Raw genomic sequence first — 25,365 nt, 5'->3', positions numbered from 1 at the left:
GTTAAAAATGACATTCACAAGCAAAAAAGTAATTTGTGGTTATACATGTGTAAATAGCTTTGGTATAATGTGTATATCTGAATATTTTTACAGTATAGGTGACTGTATAATGTGTGTATATGTTTAGAGCACTAACGCTTCATGTGAGCAGCTGTTACTTTGATGCCTGAAGTCAAAGGTATGTGCTGCAAACTGTCTGTCAATCAGGTACTGGGAGCATTAACACCTTCCCTCTGTGACAGACATGTGGCTACTCTCTGTGATTAGCCTTCTGGTACACAGTTGTTGTGTATTGACTTTTACACCTCCTCTCCCTTCTCTGTGTCATATTTTCTTCTTTCTATCCTTATGTCATCATTAAACCCACCTCTCACATCTCCACATCACCTTATATTTCTAAGTATCTGCCAGGGTCCTATCCTGACAACCGATATATTGTTTTATTACTGCAATACCTGTTTCTAGCCACTAGTCACCTCAGTCGCTCTCTCCCCTGCATAGCATGATAATCCAAATTTGCTACAAAAGGCTACACCTAACTCATTGCATGGCCTTTACATTGAGAGAAGTTGTGTTCTGAACCTGACAAGTCTTCTGCTCCTGGCTCTATCTAAAGAAAAACCTGTTCCACCCTAACTTACCTTTAACAATCCTGATTTATTCCAACCTTATCTCCAAAGCAAACCAACTGTATTTCTTTATTTCTTTACTAGACTTTGTTTTCATATTGATTTGGTTCCAACCTACCTGGATATTACAGACTTTATTTGCAAGTTTCCTCAAAGACCCTGAAACTGCAGTTCTGATTATAAACCAAAGAGGCTAATCACCTCAATTGCTGCTTTAACCTGTTTTACGTAATCCTTTATGTTCCAGTTCAGTTTTATTTGATTATATACCTGTTACCTGATAACCCGCTTAGAGCTTATTGCCTAAACCTTCTCTTCTGTTCCTTCTATTAACTCAAACCTATAATTTCTCTTATAGGTTTTCCTGTTTCTTTATATCCTGTTCTGGGGCATATTGCCTAAATCCTGTTTTCCCTCAAGATTCGTACCTATAATTTCTCTTATAGGTTTATCTTCATTCTCCTACCTATAACTTCTTTTATAGGTTTACCTATTTTCATCTTTGGGCTTATTGTCTAAACACTTTTATTTCATAGCCTAGTTATTCATACCAGTAATCTCAATTATTTGGTTCTGGATTTTCTCTCTCTCTCTCTCTCTCTCTCTCTCTCTCTCTCTCTCGATGGGATGCAGCATGGAACTCTATCATGTCAAAACATTCTGTCTGGAAGTCTCTAACAGACTGTATGGTGGTAAGGTAACAAAGAACAATTTGTTTGATATAACCTTTTGATCACTCAAGCAGGATCTATTTACACCATTTTTCACACCAGCCTAGGTATAGGGCTACTGGATTCAGCGAATCACCAATAGTCTTGCCAGTTTGCCTTATGGCCAGTCTATGCAGCTTGATATAATTATATTGTCAAGTAGTCTGTAAACTTGCAAGTCTTGTATATAAACAGAAAACTAGCTTAGTTATAATGGAAGTACATATTCTGTCAATTCCTATGGAGATATATAAAGGGTGGTCAGAGAGAATTCTGTAACTTATTAGCTATTCAGTGATTAAAACTCTCATTGTAATGTAGTGGCTAAATTATAACGGAAGTACATATTTTACCAATTCATATGGAGATATAGAAAGGGTGGTCAGAGAGAATTGTGTAACTTATTAGCTATTCAGTGATTAAAACTCATTGTAATGCAGTGAAATTATTTTCAATGGATAAGTTATTAAAATATGTTATAATGTCCTTTAAATCCTACCATTATCAATAACATTATTCAGAAAATATATGTTCCATTCATGTGACTTCACAACTCTAACATTTCTTCACTGATTCATAGGTATTCCTCCTCTCTGTCTCTCCGCTCTACTGGTGACCTTCTACTGTCTGTTGCTCGCACCCTTACTGCAAATTCACGTCTGCAAGACTTTTCACGGGTGGCTCCTTTTCTTTGGAAAAGCCTGCCTACCCCTGTCAGACTATCCTCTAGTCTTCAATCCTTTTTAGAAGTCCTCAAAATCCATATTTTCAGGAATGCTTATGGCCTCCAAGAGTAACTTCTATGTCTCAAACCTTCCTCTCGCTCTCTCCTATAGGGCCACACTCCACTCTCACCTCCAGTTCTGCTACTTCCCCACCACGTCTATTTGCTTTCCCTCTCTCAATACCCTTCCTATTGTGTTTTTATACCCCTCCTCATCTAGACTGTAAGCTCATTTGAGCAGGGTCCTCAACTACCTATTGTTCCTGTTACATTTTGTTATTGTCTCATTTGGTAAATTCCCCTTTTATTGTAAAGCACTGCGCAATAAGCTTGCGCTATATAAATACCAATAATATTAATAAAAATAACCCATTGGAGCAAAAGCTGTTGTGAACCAAATTGTACTTATACATGGTTTTGTAGCAAATTAATATTAACCATGTTGTTTATCACTGAAGACTGTGATATCATTTCAGCAAAGTAATTAAGTACTTGATTTAACTTTTGCTGTAAAAAAAAAAAACCAAAAACAAAGTTAATTATGTATTTTTTTTACTCCTGCACAATAAAAATAAATAAAGAAAAATAATAAAGAAACTTATATTTTCTTTGGTGAACAAGTTGTACATAATGTCTTGTTTTATGTTTATTTATATTGCAAAAGAATAAACTAAAATTGTAAATACAAAAGACATTGGGGATTTTATTGATGACAGTTCCAATTTTTAAATACATATTTGAAGCCCTCATTACACATTGGGGATCGTCAGAAGAAGGCATCCACTTTTGCTACAGTTCTTGTTTGTAAGAAGTTGAAACTTCATCCATGCGTGCAGCAGTATGCAAAGGAAATTGTAGTTCCCAGTGGCAATATCCAGCGCAGATATACTTTTCAAGAAACTTTCGGTTTAAGTTTAAGTGCAATTACCCCCTCCTGATCAAAGGGATTGCTCCAACATTTTAAAGTGGCTTAAAAAAAATCTCCAGATTGTCTATGAAAAACCATGGATAGAAAACAGATACATGTAGGGGGTTGTGGCTACAGTAATTGAGTCTTTCTTGGTGTCCCCACATTCATATTGTATACGTTAACTTAAATTAGCTTGATTTTAAGTTCATTATATCATCTCATCAGACCTATAACAAATTCACATTGGTCAGTACCACATATAGAAAGTTCAGAACTTGTTTTTTTTAATGTCGATGTTCTCTAACAATTTAACAGTTCGATGTAGCAACGAGACACAATTTTCAATTACTTGTCACGACAATATTGACCTCAATTCGATAGAAAATACAACACAATAGGTCCGACCACAACTAAGTGCTTGTTAGAGATGTGAAAACATTTTACTAGAATTTCCATATGAAGAAAAATATAAATTTTGTAGTTTTTCAAAATATGGAATTTTAAATATTTAAAAAAAAATCTAAAAACAAAACTGAAACATTAAACATTTGAATGCCAGAGGGGCACAATGCACACCCTTTAGAGGCTTCCAATGTGTAAAGTATGAAAATCAATAGTTAAATAGTTTAATTAGCCTTGTGCCAAATTTAACTTAACCATTATCTGTATTTTAAAATAATTTTTAAAAGTTTTGCAAAGCAAAAATTTGAAGACATTCACACATCCCTAATTCTTTAAACCATTTATACTTAGCCTCTCACAGGTTAAGGAGATATCTTTTCGTTATACATTTGAAAAAAAAAAAAAAACATGTTTAATATTACAATATGCTAGATATAATATATTTTTTATCCAGTAAAAAATATTTAATAATTACAAGTTAAAAATAAACAGTTAAATAGCTGACAGTGTTTTTCTTTACAGTGATATGGTAACAATACAAGACGAGTGGCAAATTAAACCATTTCAGAGCTCAAGAATGGTATAAGTTGTCATATCACTGTTTTAATAAAAACAACATTATGAAAAAGACATACTGCAAAACAGTTTTTAACTAACACGGCATCAATTTAATTCTCTTGAATAAGCTTTTCGAATTATTGCAATTTGTTAGATATTTTTTTCAATTTTTCAAATGATTTATCTTGAAAAATTTTATGGACTTTGACAATGACTTCTGTAGATAAGTTATTTGCAATGTTTTTCTAAAATATTGCGATTGTTTGAAAAGCTTATCTAGTAGAATTGAAAACCAAGGCCACAGTCTTTCAGTATCTTTTTTTTTTATAAGCATCCTTTTATATACATGACAAGCGATTTCGTGAAGATGGTGATGATAAATGTAAAATTGCTAAACCCAAGCAACTCTGAAATAGTTCGGAAACCATTCTGGTCTGAACTCAACTTTAAGAGCTCAGGATAACTTAAACATTTTTGGCTACAGCTTTAGTAAACAACAAAATAAAGGGAGACATTACAGTACTGGAACTTGAGTGTATACTGCCATATCATCCTGTTTTAGGTTCATTTTTATTTTCCTTATTTTTTTATTTGTGGTTGACACATAATATGGTGTAAATTTAGAGGGCACATATTAACCATCTCAATGCCAGAAGAGTGGGTGCAGTTCTTTTTAACCCCTAGTGTCCAGGGATGCTTGCAACAGATTTACAAAGTGATTTTATTCTATAAGAAACAAAAAAAAATGCAAAATGGCGTTAAAAAATAAATAAAACAAAACAAAAACAAATAGCTGCAAAAACTTCTTAAAAACTGTGATTTTTTTTACACAATAGTAACAATATTAACCAACAGGCAATATGGGTGCGCTTGTAATACTTATCATTAAGATCCAGGATACCAATAAGTGAAATAAAAATACAATACACCATAGAGTGCAAATCAGATGTGATAACTATCATATAAAGCCACATAAAATGTCTCTAATATGCATATTTAATATAAATAAATATATTGACCTCAATGACACAAAAGCAAGGTAACTGTATCTTTAAGAAGTGCTATCGAAAACAGTATGATGCAGTTAAAACATAAATTACAGATGTAGCTAAAAGACATCTAAATAAAATATCAATAGATAAAAACAGAAAAATTCAGCACATGTTCAATACTGATATAGTATAAAGGCAGCTTAATCACTTAAAATGGAGTCTCTTGTCTTGGGGGTAGGATAAAACAAGAACAGTATAACAGTACACGTAACATATTTCTCCTTGAAAAACACTTTTGATAAAGCCTGTTTAAGGAGAAACATGTTAAGTGTACTGTTATACTGTTCTATATAACTAGTTTTACCTATGATCTTTGATTTTATCGTTGTTGTTTTTTTTTTTTTTAAATAAAAGTACATTTTATCAGACCTGATTTTCTGTTGTTGTATCCTTAGCTACATATTCTTGGTGGGGATAATGTCTCCTAAGTCAGCTGGACTGAGCAAACCTAACTTTGCTTTGAAACATGTGAGTAGGTTTTTATTACCTTTATTGTGCTTTACACACAATTGTGTTTTTTATTTCTCTTTTATATATTCATGGAGGAAACGCATTACTTCTGGAGCCAATACTTAGGCTCCATTATAAGTGAGTGTACACCTATCTACATACCTACCCCTGCTTATTAGCTCAACATACTACACTATATATTTTTATTTCATGTTTTATATTTTTGTGGGGATACCCATCACTATAAGGACAATTTCAAGAATCCACACCACAATATATCCATAGGCAGGGATCATTCCACCCAGGCGTGCAAGTCAGAGGTGTATTTAACCCCTTAAGGACCAAACTTCTGGAATAAAAGGGAATCATGACATGTCACACATGTCATGTGTCCTTAACCCCTTAAGGACACATGACATGTGTGCCATGTCATGATTCCCTTTTATTCCAGAAGTTTGGTCCTTAAGGGGTTAAGGGGTTAAGCTCCCTGAAAGTGTAAGTGTACAATTTTTTAAACATCCTTACTCTATCAAGAAGTTTTTAACACCCTACATTATCCTTGTTTTTTTCCTTTTTTTTTTGTCGTTACATGCATTCTGTAAAGTACACTTCAGGTGCTACACCTTCGTTTTCTGTTTTATCTGAATAAAATATGTCTAAGTGGGAGAATGTAATAATTGGCCACAAGACAAGATGTCACAATGTAGTAGCACGTAATCCAAAATAGTATGGTGACAATAAATACTTATGGGAAGTAGAGCCCACGGTCGACTCTAATATATGTGTGCAAAGCCTGGGTCAGCCAGCTCTAACCCATTAAGTCCAGCTCACCTCAGTGTTCTGCTCCATGTAGTCACTGTAGCTTCTAATTTCATGTAGGTAGCAAAATGAGGGTGCTGACAGAGTGGTGGAGTACAGGAAACCAATGTATTCACAAATGCAGGAATACAAAACTGTATAAAAACAAGTAAAATTATAGCAAAATATAAAAATAGACACGGGCTAGGAGGGAATCATGTACTATATGCAGCTAATTAGCAGAAGTCCCACCTCCTCCTTCCTTCGTAGCCATTGGGCACTCAAAATAATTGAGGTGCTTTTTGCACCAAGTGCTTCCTCCAGTCATTGTTTGCATTCTGCTAATAACACTCGTCTATATAGCCCTGAGTCCCTTGCTCTTCAATTAAGAGTGAATAATAATTGTTTCATGGGGGCATCCCTACTACATAACAATTTCCCAAAGGGTTGTAAAGCTAAAACAATATACAAAAAACAACATTGTACAATATAAAAAACAGCATATTACAATATAAAAGATAGCCTGGTACAATATAGAAATTGGTACAACATAAGAAAAATTAAATAAAACTAATTATGTATTATAAGAAACATAAAGACACAAAATGATGTCTCAAAATATATATTTATTTGTTAAATATATATTTAAAAAAAAAATAAATAAATAAAAAAAAAAAAAAATATATATATATATATATATATATATATATATATATATATATATATATATAACCAAAAAGGTTATGGTGGGGAAAAAAATGTGTTTGAAAACCCCTTCCACCTGAAGTCTGTGGATAGTTAATAGAATATTAAACAAAAATCTGCACACCATAATACTTGCAGATTTGTGATTTCTGGGGGAAAAGCATGTCTTATGGTTTGACTGGTGTGCAGATTTTTGTTTAACATTCTATTAACTATCCACAGACTTCAGGTGGAAGGGGTTTGCAAACACAATTTTTCCCCACCATAACCTATTTGGATCTTTTTTTTGGTACATTGTTTTGTCATGAAAATCTGTGCCACCATTTTCTGTGTCATTATGATTTTTATGATAGATGATTTGTTTTAATTTACATGTGTTATGTATTGTAATATCTGTTCACTCTTAACTGAAGAGGAGGGGAATCAGGGGTATATAAACAAGTGTCATTAACAAAATGCGAATATCGACTGGAGGAAGCACAATCAATTCAATTGAGCGCAAAACTGCTACAGAGGAAGGTGGAAGGTGGATGTATGCTAATTAGCCATGTGGACTTGGTGTCTCTGCATATACACATACTCCCTCCTAGCCAATGCCTAGTTTTATATTTTGTTTTTTTCATTTTGGTTGTTTCATACTGTTTTGTATTTCCGCATTTGTGAATAAATTTCCTTTTCGGTACTCCACTTCCTGCTACTCATATGGAATTAGCAGCTACAGTGATTACATGAAACTACATGTATTATTGGGACCGAAAGTTAGTAGACTGACTAAGGCTGTGTGCACATAAATTAGAGCCAAGGGTGGGCTCTATTTTCCATAAGTGGTTCGTGATGTCAGACTATTTTGGATTACATGACACTACATTCTGATACCTTGTCTGGTCTCCAGTTATTATCTTTTCCCACTGCGTAATTTATTTAGATGTCTCTTAGTTACATCTGTTGTTTATATTTTTTCATTGCATCATACATTTTTCAAAAGCTCTTCTTAAAGATACAGTTACATTATTTTGTATTTTTGGGTTCAATACATTTACTGATATTAAATATAGAAATTAGAGGCATTGCATGGCTATAGTTATCACATCTGATTTGCATACTGGTATATTCTATTTTTCTTTTACATGTCCTTTTACTTATTGGAACACTGTGGATCTTAACAAAAAGTATTATTAGACTGATAAATACAGTTTCATAGAATTCCAAATCAGATTCAAACGGTTTTCCACAGGCCAAAAAAATAAAATATGGTGATAAGATCTTGTTGAAGGTATAAGTCTTCTCAAGTGCAAAGCTGAATCTTTTTGAATCACATTACCATTTACCATAGAGGTACTGTTACTTTTAATTCATCCTCACTGCCAGTGGAATACACACAATCCAAGGGGTCCCGGTGTGAAACTGATCCATGCCCCCCCCCTTGGGCCCCCCTGTCCCTATCCTTCCCTGTCCCCCTCCCTCCTCTCCCTCTTCCCCCCTCTCCCTCCCCTCCCTTCTCCCTCCCTGACACACACACACACACACACACACACACACACATACAGAGACACATACATACAGCCAGACAGACACACACAAGACACGCATACATACAAAGACACATGCATACATACAAACAGACAGGCACACGTACATACATACAGACAGACAAACAAACAAACAAACACACACACACACAGACACATACTTACAGACACACACACGGACACATACACACATACCGACACATACATACAGACAGATATATATATACACACACAAGACACACATACATACATACAAAGACACATACATAAATACAAACAGACAGGCACACATACATCCAAACACACACATGCACAGACAGACAAACACACACACACATACACATGCACACAAACACAAAATGTTTAAGTCACCCTCCTGTTTCCTACCTTTTAGGAAACAACCTCAGGTTGATGGGAGTAAGAGTTCCCACTCAGACTCCCTCCTCTGCTTCCTCCCGTGCGGGCTCTGTGTATGCTGGGATGAGTGACCGGGGCAGTCACTTTCTTCCAGTGTGTAATGTTATCACAGGGTGCCCAGTAGCGCTGTTAAAGCGCCTCAGGGCTGACCAGGCCCCCTGAAAATTCGTACCCATCGGGTGGCTCTAACAGCATGGCCACCCGGTGGACCCCAAAACATGACGGCGGTCACCCGGTCGCAGGGGTCCGCAGGGTGACCAGGTCCCCTGGAGTGGCGGGCCCGGTCTCAGCTGCGACCTCTGTATGTATGCCACTGCTCACTGCCATGTACATAGGGAGGTAGGAACCGGACTCTACACTTTTCTTCTCTTAAAACTGAACTGAGAAATAATTGGCAAAAATCAGGTAAAAAATGCCATGGTTGGAAAAAAAAAATCTTCAGTACAAAAGTTTAGATGCAGTTCTAAATTTGGCAATTTAGCTTTTTAGTAAATGTATTTATCAGCAAGACTCTTTAGAAGTATACCAACTAAAGTCAATGGAATTGCATGGAAATATAGGAATAAAAACAAAAAAAAATCACAAGAAAAGAAAGCCCAGATAAGTTAGAATAATTATTATTATGATTTTCAATGTTATTTATGAAGAGATATTGAAAATATTAAAATATGGGTATAGACAGATGTTAAAATACTAAATAAAACTGCAAGCACATTTTCCAACGTTAGAGGCACTTAAGTAAGCAATTTTATAAACGTATAAATAATAGGATTTAGAATTTTTTTTTTTATTTTCATCTTCTTTTATGAATTTATTTTATTTTGCCCGCTTCCAGCTATATGGATTACTGGCAATTTCTTTTTGTGTTTGTTACAATTTCAGTTTGTGGGGGATTACTTCAAATTATTTTTCAATCACAATTTTTTTTTAGAAGTAGTAAAGGAAAAAAAGAAATTAAAACAGGATATATGTGCACAAGAAAAATATTAATTTTTTTTATTCGAATGCCAGAGGTATGAACAACACATCGCGCATCGACCTGTCACTCAAAGGGGTTAAATTGTCAGCGGATCAGTATAGGATTATGGCACATTCTAAAGGCCTGCGAGAATGTAAAATCCCATTAAGCATATGCTTCATATGGATTTTCATGAAGGCAGTATATTATTTATACATACATCATTTTATAAAGCATTGCAATGTGCAGTCTTGCAAAGGAATAGGCATTGTGATCTACTTGTGGAAAGCCACAGTTCCTTTTTTTTGACAGTGCAGGTGTAGAAGCAATAATTATAAAAAATGCCTAACATTTAATACATTAATATGCCATTATCTTTGATGAGGGAAATAGGAGGATGAAACTACCCATTTAATAATGGCTCTGCTATAGTAGGGTAATATATATATATATTAAAAAAATAAGACAAAGTGCTTTATCATCTGTTTGAAAATATGACCATGACCCTACCAGGAGAGTCATTTGGAAGCCCTGTAAATCAATGGAAATAAAAATCGAAATAGAGGAAGATATGTTGTTATCCTTCAACAATAACATATGTAAAATTAACTTGCTCTACAGGAACACATATTACGAAATGACATTATGTAGTGTATATACTTTATAGATAAAGAAATATGGGGGTATGAAGAAGGGAGAAACAGAAGGGCCATGATAAATAAAAAAAACATTCTCAAAAATAATTTCAGGTTTCACTATTTTTTAAATTAAAATTATTTTCAATCATTCAAGTAAAAGGATCCAGTCACTTGTGGCAATTATAAAACAATAATAAAACAATTGACGGAAATTATATCATGTTACTTGTGTCTGGTTTAAAATTTTGTCTAAAATAATTGTACAGTAAAAAAAAAAAATAATAATAAAAAAAAAAAATATATATATATATATATATAAATATAATAAACGAATGTGGAAAAAGCAAATCCTTGTGCGTGTGCAATATGATAAACAGAAAAGGATTGCCTTTGGGAGTTGAACTATTTGAATGAGAAGTCTAAAACGTTATCAATTAATTAAAGTGGACGAGTTAACCACAAAAGCAGAGATGCCAACAAATATACAGGTGTGTGCATACATTTCTGTGGCCATATTTATTTTTACACCCTGATAACAGGAACTTACAGCTGTCAATAAACAAGCACAAATATATTTTTGGAATCTTTATGCTGGAATAATGTTGGAGTAGTGATTTTTAAAAAGGTGATTTTTGTGTGAGTTATCCATGTTTCCATTAAACAAAGATTTTATTTTCAGATTAGTTAAATTGCTTGTTTTACATATGGCAGACAAGAGTGAACTAATTTAAGTGTAATCAAGTTTAAGAAGAAGCTTATCTCTATTTCCTTGAGACAATGCTACCTTCATTTATGCATCTTTAAATATGGGCAGTTGGAATGGTTGAATTCAAAAGACTTTGGGGTTTATTATTGGGAACAATTCTAGAGCAAAGTTATAAATGTTAGGAGTAGTAGCCACTAGAACCAATGGAACACTCATATTGCTCATTGTAGAATTAGTAATTTGGCCCAGAATTAATCCTTAAATATAAACCTCCTTTGTATATTTGGCACCTATGAAGGTTTGTATATGAATCTATAATAAAAGTGTTTATTGATGAATTAATTATATGTCCTTCTTTAAAGAACATTGTAGCTCAAAATAAACTAGCACAAAATGGAGGTAATCTTCAAATTGCTAGTCTCAATCTTTGTTAACTGATGGTAATAAAATAATAGTAAAATAAATGAAAAAAAAATCTCACCTACAGTCACTTGGTAATATGTTTTCCTTCCTTGTTTTCTTTATAGTGAATGTACTAATATACTATAGGTTAGGGCACAAAACGTCCTATGCTATGTACTACTATAGTGTAGGTCATGGCACAAAAAGTGCTACACTATTAGACCATTGCAAGCCTAGAGGACCATTCCACACTTGTTCTTATTGTTTTAGAGTTGTCCCATGTATGGTGGTGTTTACATAAAATCAATAAACGTTTGTTCAAAAACTTTTTTTGAGAATGTTCTTAATGTGTTAATTTATGATGAATAATTATATATAATCAGTTTTAATCCCCAAACAGTGAATTGTAGTAAACTGAAACCTCAAATGTGCAACATTTAGGTAAAAGTAGGCAAAATTAGCCTATTGTCGAGTAGAATAATCTTTGTTTTCAGTTAACCACAATTTCTTGTTTTGTGAATGTATACATAAAGGCTCAATGCACCATTGGAAACAACCTGTCGGACATTGAAATTTGATTGAAAGATTGGTTATATTGTATACAAATAGCGTGTCAGGTTAACTTCAATCAAGGTATGAAATTATAGCTTTTAAAAGTGCAACTTGGAAATTTGGCTATATTTTTCCTTTAATCTCTTGCTATAAATAACTCCAACACTGATGAACTTATAGGTACCCTCTAGGGGCTGTAAAAAATGCAAAATATGAATATGTAATGAAAATAATAACCACAGTTTTAGTTCTGCGTCATAATGACATGTTTGCATATAGAACAGATTTTGCATTATTGCTCTACTTGTAAGATTAGATTAAGGAACTTATAAACAGACTGGCACATTACAAACTTAAGGTTCTTTGGTGAAGAATGAAAAAAACAAAACAAAACAAAGAAAAACCAACAAAAAATAACCCAGTATTTTGTTGTAAAGTAACTTGGGAACTTGGCTTTATCTGTTGATCCTTTGGATTCTCTCACATAGAAGAGAGAGATACTGTGTGAGCTTCACCATTGCGATAATGGCAATCCCACCGACCATCATACATGTCGGCCAAAACAACGAATGAAATAACACGTTGGAACTGTAGAGTTTGGTCAAAATGACATTCTTTTGATTTCCTTCAGGATCATAAAAACACGAAAAACGCTGATGTTTTCGGAAGTTTTCCATAATGATATTAACAAGGGACATTGATTCTTCATAGTTCTTCCCACATCTGGGTATATACGAGCACTGCAAATACAAAAGAATACATTGATTGACTGCTGAAACTAATGCATTCACTGAATAAATCAGGATACTTATAAATATTTTTAAGGTGTAAAATGATATATATTCCATCTAAAACTAACGCAGCCTTCCTCAAACAGTAGATGGATACCTTTTGACTTAGAAATAATAAATAATAATTACATTTCAGAATAAATTTTGCCCCTGTTTCAGATTCTGGGAAGGAGAAATGGATTTTTTAAAATGGTATCAAAAAGGTTTTTCACCCGAACAAGCATTATATACTACCCCCACTGGGACACTATTGCGCTCTTATGAATAAAAAATTTGCTTCATAAAATTCAGTAACATGAATAATACTTCAAAGGATATGTGTTGCTAATGCCAAACTGTAAACTGGGAAACTTGGTAATAAACTCATAGGAAGAAAGATAGAACTTAAGAAAATGAATAAAAAAATAATAATAATAAAATATTTATATATATATATATATATATATATATATATAAATATTATATAATTTCAGGCTAGCAAATACTCAATGTTAAACAAATCATTGGATTATGGCACTATTGGTAACATTTGGTACTTCATGCCAAGTTATTGCTAATTACTCAATTACGTTTAATAAGTTAAACCATGTAAATTAGGTAATACAATATGCTGTTCTAGCTGTTAATATATTTCCTCACATATGTTTTTGCTGTTGATCCAAAAGAAGGCAAAAAGTGTCAGATGTCTTCTTGGATCAAGCAGCTGTTACCCCACTAATTAGAAATTATATCCCTGTATGTTATGTTTTTGCAAGTATTTATCCAATTGCAGTTTAAACATCTGTATGGACTCTGATAAAACCACCTCTTCAGGCAGAGAATTCCATATCTTTATTGCTCTCACTGTAAAAAAACCTTTTCTTTGCCTTAGGTGAAATCTCCTTTCTTCCAGCCTAAATGTGTGACCTCGTGTCCTATGTATAGCCCTGTTTCTGAATAGATTTCCAGATAATGGTTTGTGTTGGCCTTGAATATATTTGTATAATGTTATCATATCCCCTCTGAGGCGCCGTTCTTCCAAACTAAAGAGATTTTTTTTTTTAACCTTTCTTCGTAACTAAAATGCTCCATTCCTTTTATCAATTTTGTAACTCGTCTCTGCACTTTTTCTAGTGTCATGATATCCTTTTTTAGAACAGGTGCCCAAAATTGCACAGCATATTCAAGGTGTGATCTTACCAGCGATTTATAAAGAGGCAAAATTATATTTCCATCCCGAGAATTTATGCCCCTATTTATACATGACAAAACCTTACTGCCTTAGCAACTGCAGATTGACATTGCATATTGCTGCCTAATTTGTTGTCTATAACAATTCCCAAATCCTTCTCGTGTGGGGTTATCCCTTATTCACTACCATTTAGGGTATAAGTTGCTTGTGCATTCTTGACCCCAAAGTGCATAACTTTGCATTTCTCTACGTTAAATTTCCTCTGCCATTTCAGTGCCCAGTCCCCCAATCTATCCAAATCCCTCTGCAGCAAAGCAATATCCTGCTCACATGTTATTACTTTACAATGTTTTGTGTCATCTGCAAACACTGAAACATGACTTTCAATGCCTATATCAAAATCATTTATAAATATGTTAAATAGAAGTGGGCCCAAAACTGAACCCTGAGGGACACCACTTTTGTCCAGCCTGAAAATTTACCATCAATGACAACTCAAAAATCATTTTTATTATGCATTTATATAATTATGAGTTAATAACATATTATGACAGATCTGCTTAATATCTTTTTAAACATGCTAGATTGTTTAATGAATTAACAAGAAGACAGTTACTCTCACAACTGTGAGGGGAAGTGTCACCTGGAAATATCTGATGTATATGCCAGCGATTGGCTCAAACTGTCAAGACCCATTTGAGAGATACATATACAAGGGGCAGCCTGGTCATTATACTTCTTGCCTCTGATGAAGGTGCACATGACTTGGTATGTGTTCTTGACAGCAACATACTATCCAAAAACAGGGCTGCAGTTATCTAATTTTAAATGCAGAGTGTAAATAATTACCATTAAAAGAAACAAACGGTCCTATTACATGCCTTTTTCAATGTTGCCATGAAGACCTGCTGACGTAAAGTTTTTTGAATTGGGAAACAGTGGAAATGTGGTCATTTATCATAAGCCCACATAATCAGTTTCTGTGAATGGAATACCAATTTGTTTGTGGTTGAACTTTCACAATTTTACTCTGCAGATATCATGAGTATTTCAATATACATTGAGAAGCAGTTGTTATCTTCTTATGGTTAACATATAGAAACATAGAATGTGACGGCAGATAAGAACCATTCAGCCCATCTAGTCTGCCCAATTTTCTAAATACTTTCATTAGTCTTTGGCCTTATCTTATAGTTAGGATAGCCTTATGCCTATCCCTATGCCTATGCCATGCTTAAACTCCTTTACTGTGTTAACCTCTACCACTTCAGCTGGAAGGCTATTCCATGCATCCACTACCCTCTCAGTAAAGTAATACTTCCTGATATTATTTTTAAACCATTGCCCCTCTAATTTAATACTATGTCCTCTGGTTGTGGTAGTTTTTCTTATTTTAAATATAGTCTCCTCCTTTACTGTGTTGATTCCCTTTATGTATTTAAATGTTTCTATCATATCCCCCCTGTCTCGTCTCTCCTCCAAACTATACATGTTAAGATCCTTTAACCTTTCCTTGTAAGTTTTATCCTGCAATCCATGAACCAGTTTAGTAGTCCTTCTCTGAACTCTCTCTAAGGTATCAATATCCTTCTGAAGATACGGTCTCCAGTACTGCGTACAATACTCCAAGTGACGTCTCTCCAGTGTTCTGTACAAGTATGTAAGATGTTCTGTAAGTATGTAAGTCATCATAAATAATCACCCCTAAATCCCTTTCCTCAGATGTTGAGGTTAGGACTCTATCAAATATTCTGTACTCTGCCCTTGGATTTTTACATCCAAGATGAATTATCTTGCACTTATCCACATTAAATGTCAGTTGCCACGACTCTGACCATTTTTCTAGTTTACCTAAATCATTAGCCATTTGGCTTATCCCTCCTGGAGCATCAACCCTGTTACATATCTTAGTATCATCTGCAAAAAGACACACCTTACCATCAAGACCTTCTGCAATATCACTAATAAAAATATTAAAGAGAATGGGTCCAAGTACAGATCCCTGAGGTACCCCACTGGTGACAAGCCCAAGCTTCGAATATACTCCATTGACTACAACCCTCTGTTGCTGTCTACTCAGCCACTGCCTCACCCATTCAACAATATTGAAATCCAAACTTAAAGATTGCAGTTTATTGATAAGCCTTATATGTGCAACAGTGTCAAAAGCCTTACTGAAATCTAGGTAAGCAATGTCTACTGCACAACCCTGATCTATAATTTTAGTTACCCAATCAAAAAAATCAATAAGATTAGTTTGCCCATTTTTACCTTTCTTGTGAATGGGCACAACATTCACCAACTTCCAATCTTCTGGGACTACTCCTGTTATCAATGATTGGTTAAATAAATCTTTATGTGTCACTCTGAATGAATATGAATAGTTAACATAGAAAAACCATCAACTTCTTTTTTTTCACAGCGTGCTTACTAATTCAAAAAATTATTCTTTGAATAAAATCTGTTTACATAACAAGTTGCCATACTGTATATAGTAAGAAACCAATGAATTACCTGCAGAAATGGTTTAGATGTAACATGACATCGACCAAGAGAATAAGTACATGACTAAGCATACAATACATATTACACTCAAATCTGATGTGTCAGGGACATACGTATTTTGAGCCATTTCTAAGAATTGTTCTGGGAAACCAGAACTCATTCTCCAGGCTATTTTCAGATCCAGCAGGAATTTTCCTTCCATTATTACGCAACAATGAATGTTATTAATTCAGTCAACCATTATTATTAGATCATCAAACAATTCAGCTGACATTTAGTAACCGATAGCAATGCAGAACACAGATTTTTCTTCATTTCAAATTTATGCAGAAAAAGAAATATGATTTCTCCAGTATCATTAGACAGATTTAATTTTGTGTTTCAATGGATCAAAATGTGCTTTACTTGGTATTCATGTAGCTTGCAGATAATTATTCTGTGTGATGAAATGAAACTGAACCATTTCAGTTTTAGAAACATAAAGCAGATTTTACCAATATACTTATGAAAGACTAATTGGTTAAAAATTGCAAGCATTTTAATATCCAGTGCAATATCCAAGGTTATATTTATCAATGAAAACTTGTTTGAGTGTAGTGAATATTGATTGCTCACCTTGCATCAATTTAAAAGTAAAAAAAAAAAAAATGGAGAATGGTCAATGACATGTATATTAAGCCTCACGATGCCCAATAATAGACCTGATTTCATCAGTGTTGGCATGATATAATGTTGGTTATGTACGAGAAGCAAGTCTGTTTGAATGGTCTACAAGTTCTGCAAACAATTGAACCCTATTCATTGCACCAATGCATATTTGATTTTCTGAGCTAATCTTACATTTCCTAGTTTAGATAATGGCAGAACTGGAATACTTTGACAAAATGGAAATCAAGTCATAGTGCACGTGCCAGCCTTAGGCCATTAGGCGCCCTGTGCAAAAAGTCTTCACGGTGCCCCTTCCCCTCTCCCCCAAGTTGCCTGTATACAGTCACACACACAGGTACAGGCAGACAGTCACACAAATAGTTGCAAGCAGACAGACAGACATACTCAGTTACAGGCAGACAGTCAGACACACTCAGTTACAGGCAGACAGTCACACACACACACACACACACACACACACACATACACACAGGTACAGGCAGACAGTCACACAAATAGTTGCAAGCAGACAGACAGACATACTCAGTTACAGGCAGACAGTCAGACACACTCAGTTATAGGCAGACAGTCACACACAGTTACAGCCACACAATCATGTACAGTTACAGGCACAGTCACACACACAGTTAAAGGCAGACAGTCACACACAGTCACAAGCAGACAGTCACACATACTCTGTTACAAGCAGACAGTCACACACACTCAGTTACAGGCAGGCAGACACCCACTCATGCTGCTAGGGGCACACATACTCTGTTAAAGTCAGACAGTCACACTCACAGGCAGACTGTCACACACATATTCAGACAGTCACACACTCACAGACAGACAGACAGTCAAATGCACAGACAATCACACACACACACACACACACACACACACTTACCTCTTTCCATTATGGCTGGAAGTGGGAATGGAGGCAGTTGGTTGTTGGGGAAGCAGGGACTCCTTCCTGCTTTGCCCTTCATGTGCAGCATTTACCAGGGGCTTCTGGTAAGTATTAGCCCTGCCTCTGCTGCCATTTTAGCCCCACCCCTGCTACTCGGGAAGCCCTGCCCGCGCTGCCTCGATATTATTTTTCATAGACCCAAGTGGAGAATAATGAAATCCTCCACCCAGGTACCTGCTTTAGCTTACCTGCACTCCTGTCACCCTGCCATCTGTGAGCTGTGTAAGCCACATGGTGCCCTCTGCTCCATGGCACCCCTAAGCTCGCACACTCATAAGGCCAGCCCTGATAGTGCAGTCATACAAAATTGACTTTATTATATGTTCTAATATAATGTCTAATTATAACTGTATATCTTTATATGTCTTTCACATTAAATATTTTACTGTAATTTTATGTTTCCCTTTCTCAACTATTATAAAATCTACCTATTGTTATTATTAATTTTTTTTTTATAAATATTTTTCATTTAATTTTTCAAATATTATACAAAGACGCCACAAAACATTATAGGCTTGTATATCACAACATCCATTAGTATGTTTAGATATCTTAATTAATTTCTGTTTCTTTAGACAATTTAACATCTAAATATATAAGCATAGCCTACAACAAAGACTTTAAAGGGACACTATAGTCACCCAGACCACTTCAGCTCAATGAAGTGGTCTGGGTACCATGTCCCCCAGGTTTTAACCCTTTAGGTGTAAACATAGCAGTTTCAGAGTTCAGAGAAACTGCTATGTTTACATTGCAGGGTTAATCCAGCCTCATGCAGAACGTCCATAGGAAAGCATTGAGAAATGCTTTCCTATGGACTGTTTGAATACGCATACGCATGCGCATTCCGCTCCACTCGAGAGCTGACGTCGGAAGGGGAGGAGAGGTCACCAGCGCCGAGGGAGCCCGGCGCTGGATTAAGGTAAGTGGCTTGAGGGGTTTAGCCCCTTAAGCCCAGCGGGAGGGGGGCCCTCAGGGTGGGGGGGACCTAAGGGTTATATAGTGTCAAGAAAATGAGTTTGTTTTCCTGACACTATAGTGATCTTTTAAACTCACTTTGACATAATACAAATACAAATTTAAAAATTCAGATCAGGAGTTATCATAATTATCTATCATGCTTTTTGCAAGGTAAACAAATTTTCCTTTATCTTAGTTTGACTTTTTTTTTTTTAACCATAGATCAGAACAACCTTGTTTTTTATATTGCTGAGGATTTGAGTTAGCCAATTCTTTTTCCATACGTAATTGGAATATCAATTGATACTGCTGTTTTTGGAACAGGTTATTAGATTTCCAATTTCTGGCTGTTATAATTTTTGTTGCTATGAGACAATGAATAACCAGACACCTATTTTCTTTTGAAAGTACATCAAGTTTCAAATTTAATAGCGCGGTCTCTGGGCACTTATTCACATTTTCATTCAATAATACCCTAAACTGTCATATGCCCATTTCCAGATTGTTTTAATTAACGGACATGTCCACCAGATATGTATAAAGATACCCGCTGGATTTCCACATCTCCAACAATTTGGAGTTAAGTAGGATATTTTGGATAGTCTTGATGGAACCAAATAACAATTATACATGATTTTATATAGACATTTTTATTAAATTAATGCAATGTATATTTTTATATACCTGCCGTAGAGAAGAGCAGCAATCAAGTTCTGAAATCTCCAATCCTAACTCCTTATTCCAGGTATTGATTATTTTTATTGGTTTGTCATTTATCAACTCGATAGACTTATTGGCTTTAGAGGTATTTTTTTTAACCTTGACATGTGAGAACATTTGTTCCATATGTTTATGAATTATTGTTAAACTTTTTTTTATTCTCAAAAATTAAAATATTTCTTTGTTTGTTATTTGGTACTTTAATATTTGGTACTTTAATATAATATTAGGGAATGACTCTATTTGATCTTGCTGAGTGATGTCCGCAATGGTAATTTGTTGACATTTGGCCAATTTTTTAAAGATAAATCCATCATATTATTTTCTAAATATTTCTTAATTTCATCCCATGTCTGGATTATTTGAATTAGTATGGAAGATTTAAGTTATATTAGATTCGTAAATTGTTTACCACTATTACATCAAATATTCAAATCTTTCTATTTTCACTTCCTCAGATTCTATCAAACATTGCCATTTTGTCTACTTGTAATTTGTATATATGCCCAATCATATTGGCATAATATGTATGTTTAATAATTGAAAATCTTTCAAAATCTTTATTTAGATAGTTCACCCTTATCCCAAACGTTTAGAAGATCTATTTATTGTCTATTTTAGAAGCTGCCAATCTAAGAAGTTGGTTCTTTTACATATTGAAACTGAATGTATACAATTAATGTTGTTCTATGTAAAAGCCTTTCAATAACCAGTTCTTCAACCAAAACCACAAGACCAATGACCTCCATTGATGTTTTCTTGTTCCTTCAATGATTGACAGCTATATCAATTTCACGCAGTTAATATCTTGGAGCACTTTATCTCATTAAGGCAATTACCATATTGGAAAGTTCACAATGCATGTGGGAAAATACTCGAATATGCTGTTATTGAGAAAAAACCATCATAATACATCAAAAAACATCATAATTTCATATGCAGCACTATTTTCTTGCAATAAACACTGCGTGACAGATGGCATGCCAAGACAATTATGATATTGTAAGATTTGCCCAACTCCCTGTCCTGGAGGGATTACCACCATCAACAAAAAGTAAACTTGTGATGATGAGAATGAAAATGTCAGAATGACCTTTGGCGAAGTAAGAGACCGATATTAAAAGGGTGGACTTAAAAGAACAGCAAAGTGACCACAGGTGAAATCTCCAAATTTCTATTTCTTCTTTATCTGTGTGAATAGAAATATATATTTCTAAAACAGCATATATAATAAAAGTGTGCAGTTGTTTTCATAGGCCATAGGAATTATTATATATTATGTTGAACATAAAATAACTAAAGTAGCTATTTAGAGATCCACATTGATAATCATTTAAAAATGTCCCATTTTATAAAATTATTTATTCACTGTTACTGAGCTCCAAAGTCACTACTGTGTAGTGCCAGAAATCCCATGGTGGCATCCATTGAATTAGATAAATTGTTTTTTTTTTTCCAACAAGTTTCCTAAATGCCTCCCATCCAGCCTCCTCAACATCCGCTTTAGATATATCAGAGAAGAGCGTCCTGTAGTGGTTATGGTGCTGTGGTAATACACACTAGTTACCTGAAACATTAGCTTATTAAATGTTCTGAAAACTAGATACAGAGTAATAACTGAAAATAAAAGTATAACACTGATTCTAACATAACTCCATCAAACTGATGCAAAACTGGTTTGCACCTTTTAGTGTAACATCCTTTACATTTTTTTGCTTTTTATTTTTACTTTATTTATTTTTTACTTTATGTAAAATGATTTTAATACGCTATGTAGAGGAGACTTTGATCCTTTGAAAGTTCATATAATTTTTCATAGATATTTTTGAGAAAGTAATACGTGTGATAGTGTTATATAAAATGGGATTACTGTAAACTCATTTATAGTTTTCTTTTCTAATCAATAATAAAGTGTAGAAACATGTGCAAAAATATATTCTCTAGTAGTGAAATGCCCAGTACTGATTTGACTTCCCCAAAATGTTCGGAAAATTGTAATTTCGTGAAATATACATTCAAATATCTTATTAATTCTGTTTTAAGTTGTCCTTGTTGTAGTGTCTATTATTATATATTTTTAGTGCATTGATTTTGTGGTGGCCTTTGCTCACCTGCCATCAAGTTTGGTGGATGTGTTTCTCGTCCATTTGTACTTTGAACAATTTTACAATGTCACGTTTCATCAAATCAATACAATTCTACACAGGATGATTGTAATGGGGACAACAAAATTAGTCTCTTATTTCTCAAATCCATCTCCATGATCACTAGCCTTGTATTATTACCTGCCTCTTAGTAATGCAATCTTCCTATGTGAACACACACTTCAATATCACAAAATAAAGATTTGAATAAAAAAATCTATACAAATTTGCATCTAAAGTGACAAGTTTCTTATTGCGTGATAAGCCTCAGGATAAACCTTTACAAAATACATCTTACCTTGCCAAATAGCAGAAATATTAACAACAATTGTTCCTTCTTCTTAAACTGTAAGATCTATTTGTTATTGTATCTGACTTTTTTGTGTATTTTAGTTTTCCTCTGCTTATTTTCAGTATTCAGGTGGAGAAAACCAAAAATAATAAATTATATCCTCTAGTGCATCAGCCTCAGATATTTTATTTAGAATCAAGAAAGAATAATGTCCAGCACGCATCACTAGATGAAAAAAGATTCCAAATTTATTGAGGTCAAAGCAAGCTGACAACATTCTCACCTAACACTAAGGCTTTCTCAAGCTGCATTACCCTTCTCATTGTCTAGTTTAGCTAAAAAATATATCATCATACCTGATCATTTCTTGAAGGACAACTAAAGGTACCCAGGCCCCTTCATCTTAATGAAGTGGTTTAGGTGCAATGACCCTGTAGTTTTTACATGGCAATGTAAATAATTATGCAAGGTTAAATACGTATGACTGTCTTTCTGACTACAAGAGGAGCTTCCACTTTGAGAACTGAGTCAAACTCAGTTCTCACAGCTAACCTCCATTTCATTTGAGGAAGACAGCACTGGGCACGCATGTGCTTTTCATCCCAAATGCTCCTCTATATAGATTGGAAGATAAACAAGAGACATTGTGGCATCGCAGGAGGTGGATAAAAGGCAAGTAAAATCTTTTTTATTTTTTATTTTAATTTAGATTTTGAGGTGAGCCTTAAAATAAAAGCAGAAAAGAACACTATAGTATTAGTAATACAGATTTGTATTTCTAATGCTATAGAGTTCATTTAATCTTACCATTAGATTACTTATTCAAACTGTAAGATAAACCCATAGGTAAGTACCCATTTTTTACCTCTTGTAAATGTTGTAAATGTTTTATGTCAGTTTGTAATAAATATATTAGTTTTGTCTTTTTCACCATTCTTTTATCATAAGTTTTGTATCATCTTAGCATCTATTATCTATTACAAAAGACAGATTTAACACTATTAAATTTATTGCACTTAAAGAGGCATGTACTAATCATACACAACTGAAAATAATAGTTAAGATGAGCAATGTATGAAAAAAGTTGCAATAATAAACTTTATCTCTAATGTTCTTTAACCCCTTGAGCACAGATGATGGTCAGAAACATCCCCTTGAGGACCGATGATGGTCCTGAACCGTCATAACGTAAAACAAGCAGCAGGAGTGATCTGAGATCGCTTCCACCGAAATACCACTGTTACGATCTGCCAGGCATGCGAGGCAGATAGTAACAGCCAATTATGTTGTTTGTGCGATATGCGGTCGCTCATAATTGGCTGCTGTCAAAGTGGGTATTACAAACACTCACTTTGACAGTGATCTCTGCCCCTGTCTCCTCTCTAGCATTTTGAGAGGGAGAGAGACAGGGATTGTGATAGTTTGTTGCCAGCAGTGTTGCCAGAACCTATGAAAAGGAGTAAACAATGTATACAATTCCTTTTTACCCCCTTCCCTGCCAAATCATGTTACAGCAGTGCATTTATACAAACTGGGGTGTTTTCTGGGAGTAACATATACCAACTGGCTAAAATCAAAAAGCAGAATTAAAAAAATACCACCATGCACTTTCTCTGAAATTTTCTTAGCACAATACTTGGGGGAAGGAAGTTAAAACATATACAATACCCTGGCATGTCTAGTTTACAAAAATATATACTTTTATGATGGTAACATTAACTGGGGGATGCAAAAATATGCCAAACTAAAGATAGGGTTGTCTACTTTTCAAAAATATCTGGTTTGATGGAGGTAAAACACATTGGCCGGCTTCAAAAATGTCCCAAATAAGACATGGGCGCAGGTTGACTACATGTTGGAAAACAGATATGCGCACCAGCCAAATGTGGCCTTTTAGCCCCCCAAACAACCCAACAAACGTATGCATGGGTGGTGTAACTGTACTCAGGAGATGTTGCTGAACACATGTTGGGGGTTGTTCGCCAGTGACATATAACAGGATCTGTTAATTCATGCCTAAAGTACAATGTGTATGAAAAAAAAAAAAAAATTACTACCCAAACGTTTGACAAAGGCTGGTGGTAAATTCAGTGCATGAAAAGTATTAAAATACCACCATTTGAAATACCCTGGGTTGTCTACTTTTCAAAAATATATGGTATAAGACATGGGCGCAGGTTGACTTTTAACCCCCAAACAACCCGACAATCCTATGCATGGGTGCAGGGCCGGCCTTAGGGGTGTGCGAGCTGTGCGGCCGCACAGGGCGCCATGGTGCAGGGGGCGCCCTGCGGCCGCATAGCTCACACGGCATGTCTGTTAGCCGCAATGCCTTGCGGCTAACAGACATGCCTGGCTGCTGGGCGGTCGGGCGGCGCTGGCGGGCGGCTGGCGAGGGAGCACTTCCTCTGAGCTGTATGCTCAGCTCCCTCGCGCGCCGCAGAGTGAGGCTGGGAGCCGGAATATGATGTCATATTCCGGCTCCCAGACTCACTCTGCAGCGCGCGAGGGAGCTGAGCATACAGCTCAGAGGAAGTGCTCCCTCGCCAGCCGCCCGCCCGCCAGCGCCGCCCGCCCAGCAGCCACTGGACCACCAGGGAGGAAGAGACCCCCCCAGCATTCCCAAAGGTAAGGAGGCTGGGGGGGGAGGGGTCTAAATAAATGTTAAAAAATGTGTTAATGTGGGTGTGTGTGTGTGTATGTTAGTGTGTGTGTTTCTGTTAGTGTGTGTGTGTGTGTGTGTGTGTGTGTATGTTAGTGTGTGTCTGTGTCTGTTAGTGTGTCTGTTAGTGTGTGTCTGTGTCTGTTAGTGTGTGTGTGTGTCTGTTAGTGTGTGTGTGTGTGTGTATGTTAGTGTGTGTCTGTGTATGTTAGTGTGTGTCTGTTAGTGTGTGTGTGTGTGTCTGTGTATGTTAGTGTGTGTCTGTGTCTGTTAGTGTGTGTCTGTGTATGTTAGTGTGTGTCTGTGTATGTTAGTGTGTGTATGTGTCTGTTACTGTGTGTCTGTGTCTGTTAGTGTGTGTC

At 35.2% G+C, this 25,365-nt stretch overlaps 1 protein-coding gene across 1 annotated transcript in view; it reads right to left on the bottom strand.

Moving 5' to 3' along the window:
- Nucleotides 1-12,595: 12,595 nt before the first annotated feature.
- Nucleotides 12,596-25,365, bottom strand: part of KCNMB2 (potassium calcium-activated channel subfamily M regulatory beta subunit 2) — a 547,710-nt gene continuing 534,940 nt past the window's right edge. The window contains exon 6 of the mRNA XM_063441048.1: nucleotides 12,596-12,880. Within this exon, the coding sequence (XP_063297118.1) occupies nucleotides 12,596-12,880 (285 nt within the window). The remainder of the gene's footprint in view (nucleotides 12,881-25,365) is intronic.

This window comes from Pelobates fuscus, chromosome 2 (genome assembly GCF_036172605.1).
Source record: "Pelobates fuscus isolate aPelFus1 chromosome 2, aPelFus1.pri, whole genome shotgun sequence".
Taxonomy (NCBI): Eukaryota; Metazoa; Chordata; class Amphibia; order Anura; family Pelobatidae; genus Pelobates; species Pelobates fuscus.
Note: the sequence above shows the minus strand (reverse complement) of the source record. Positions and strands in the feature narration are given on the sequence as shown.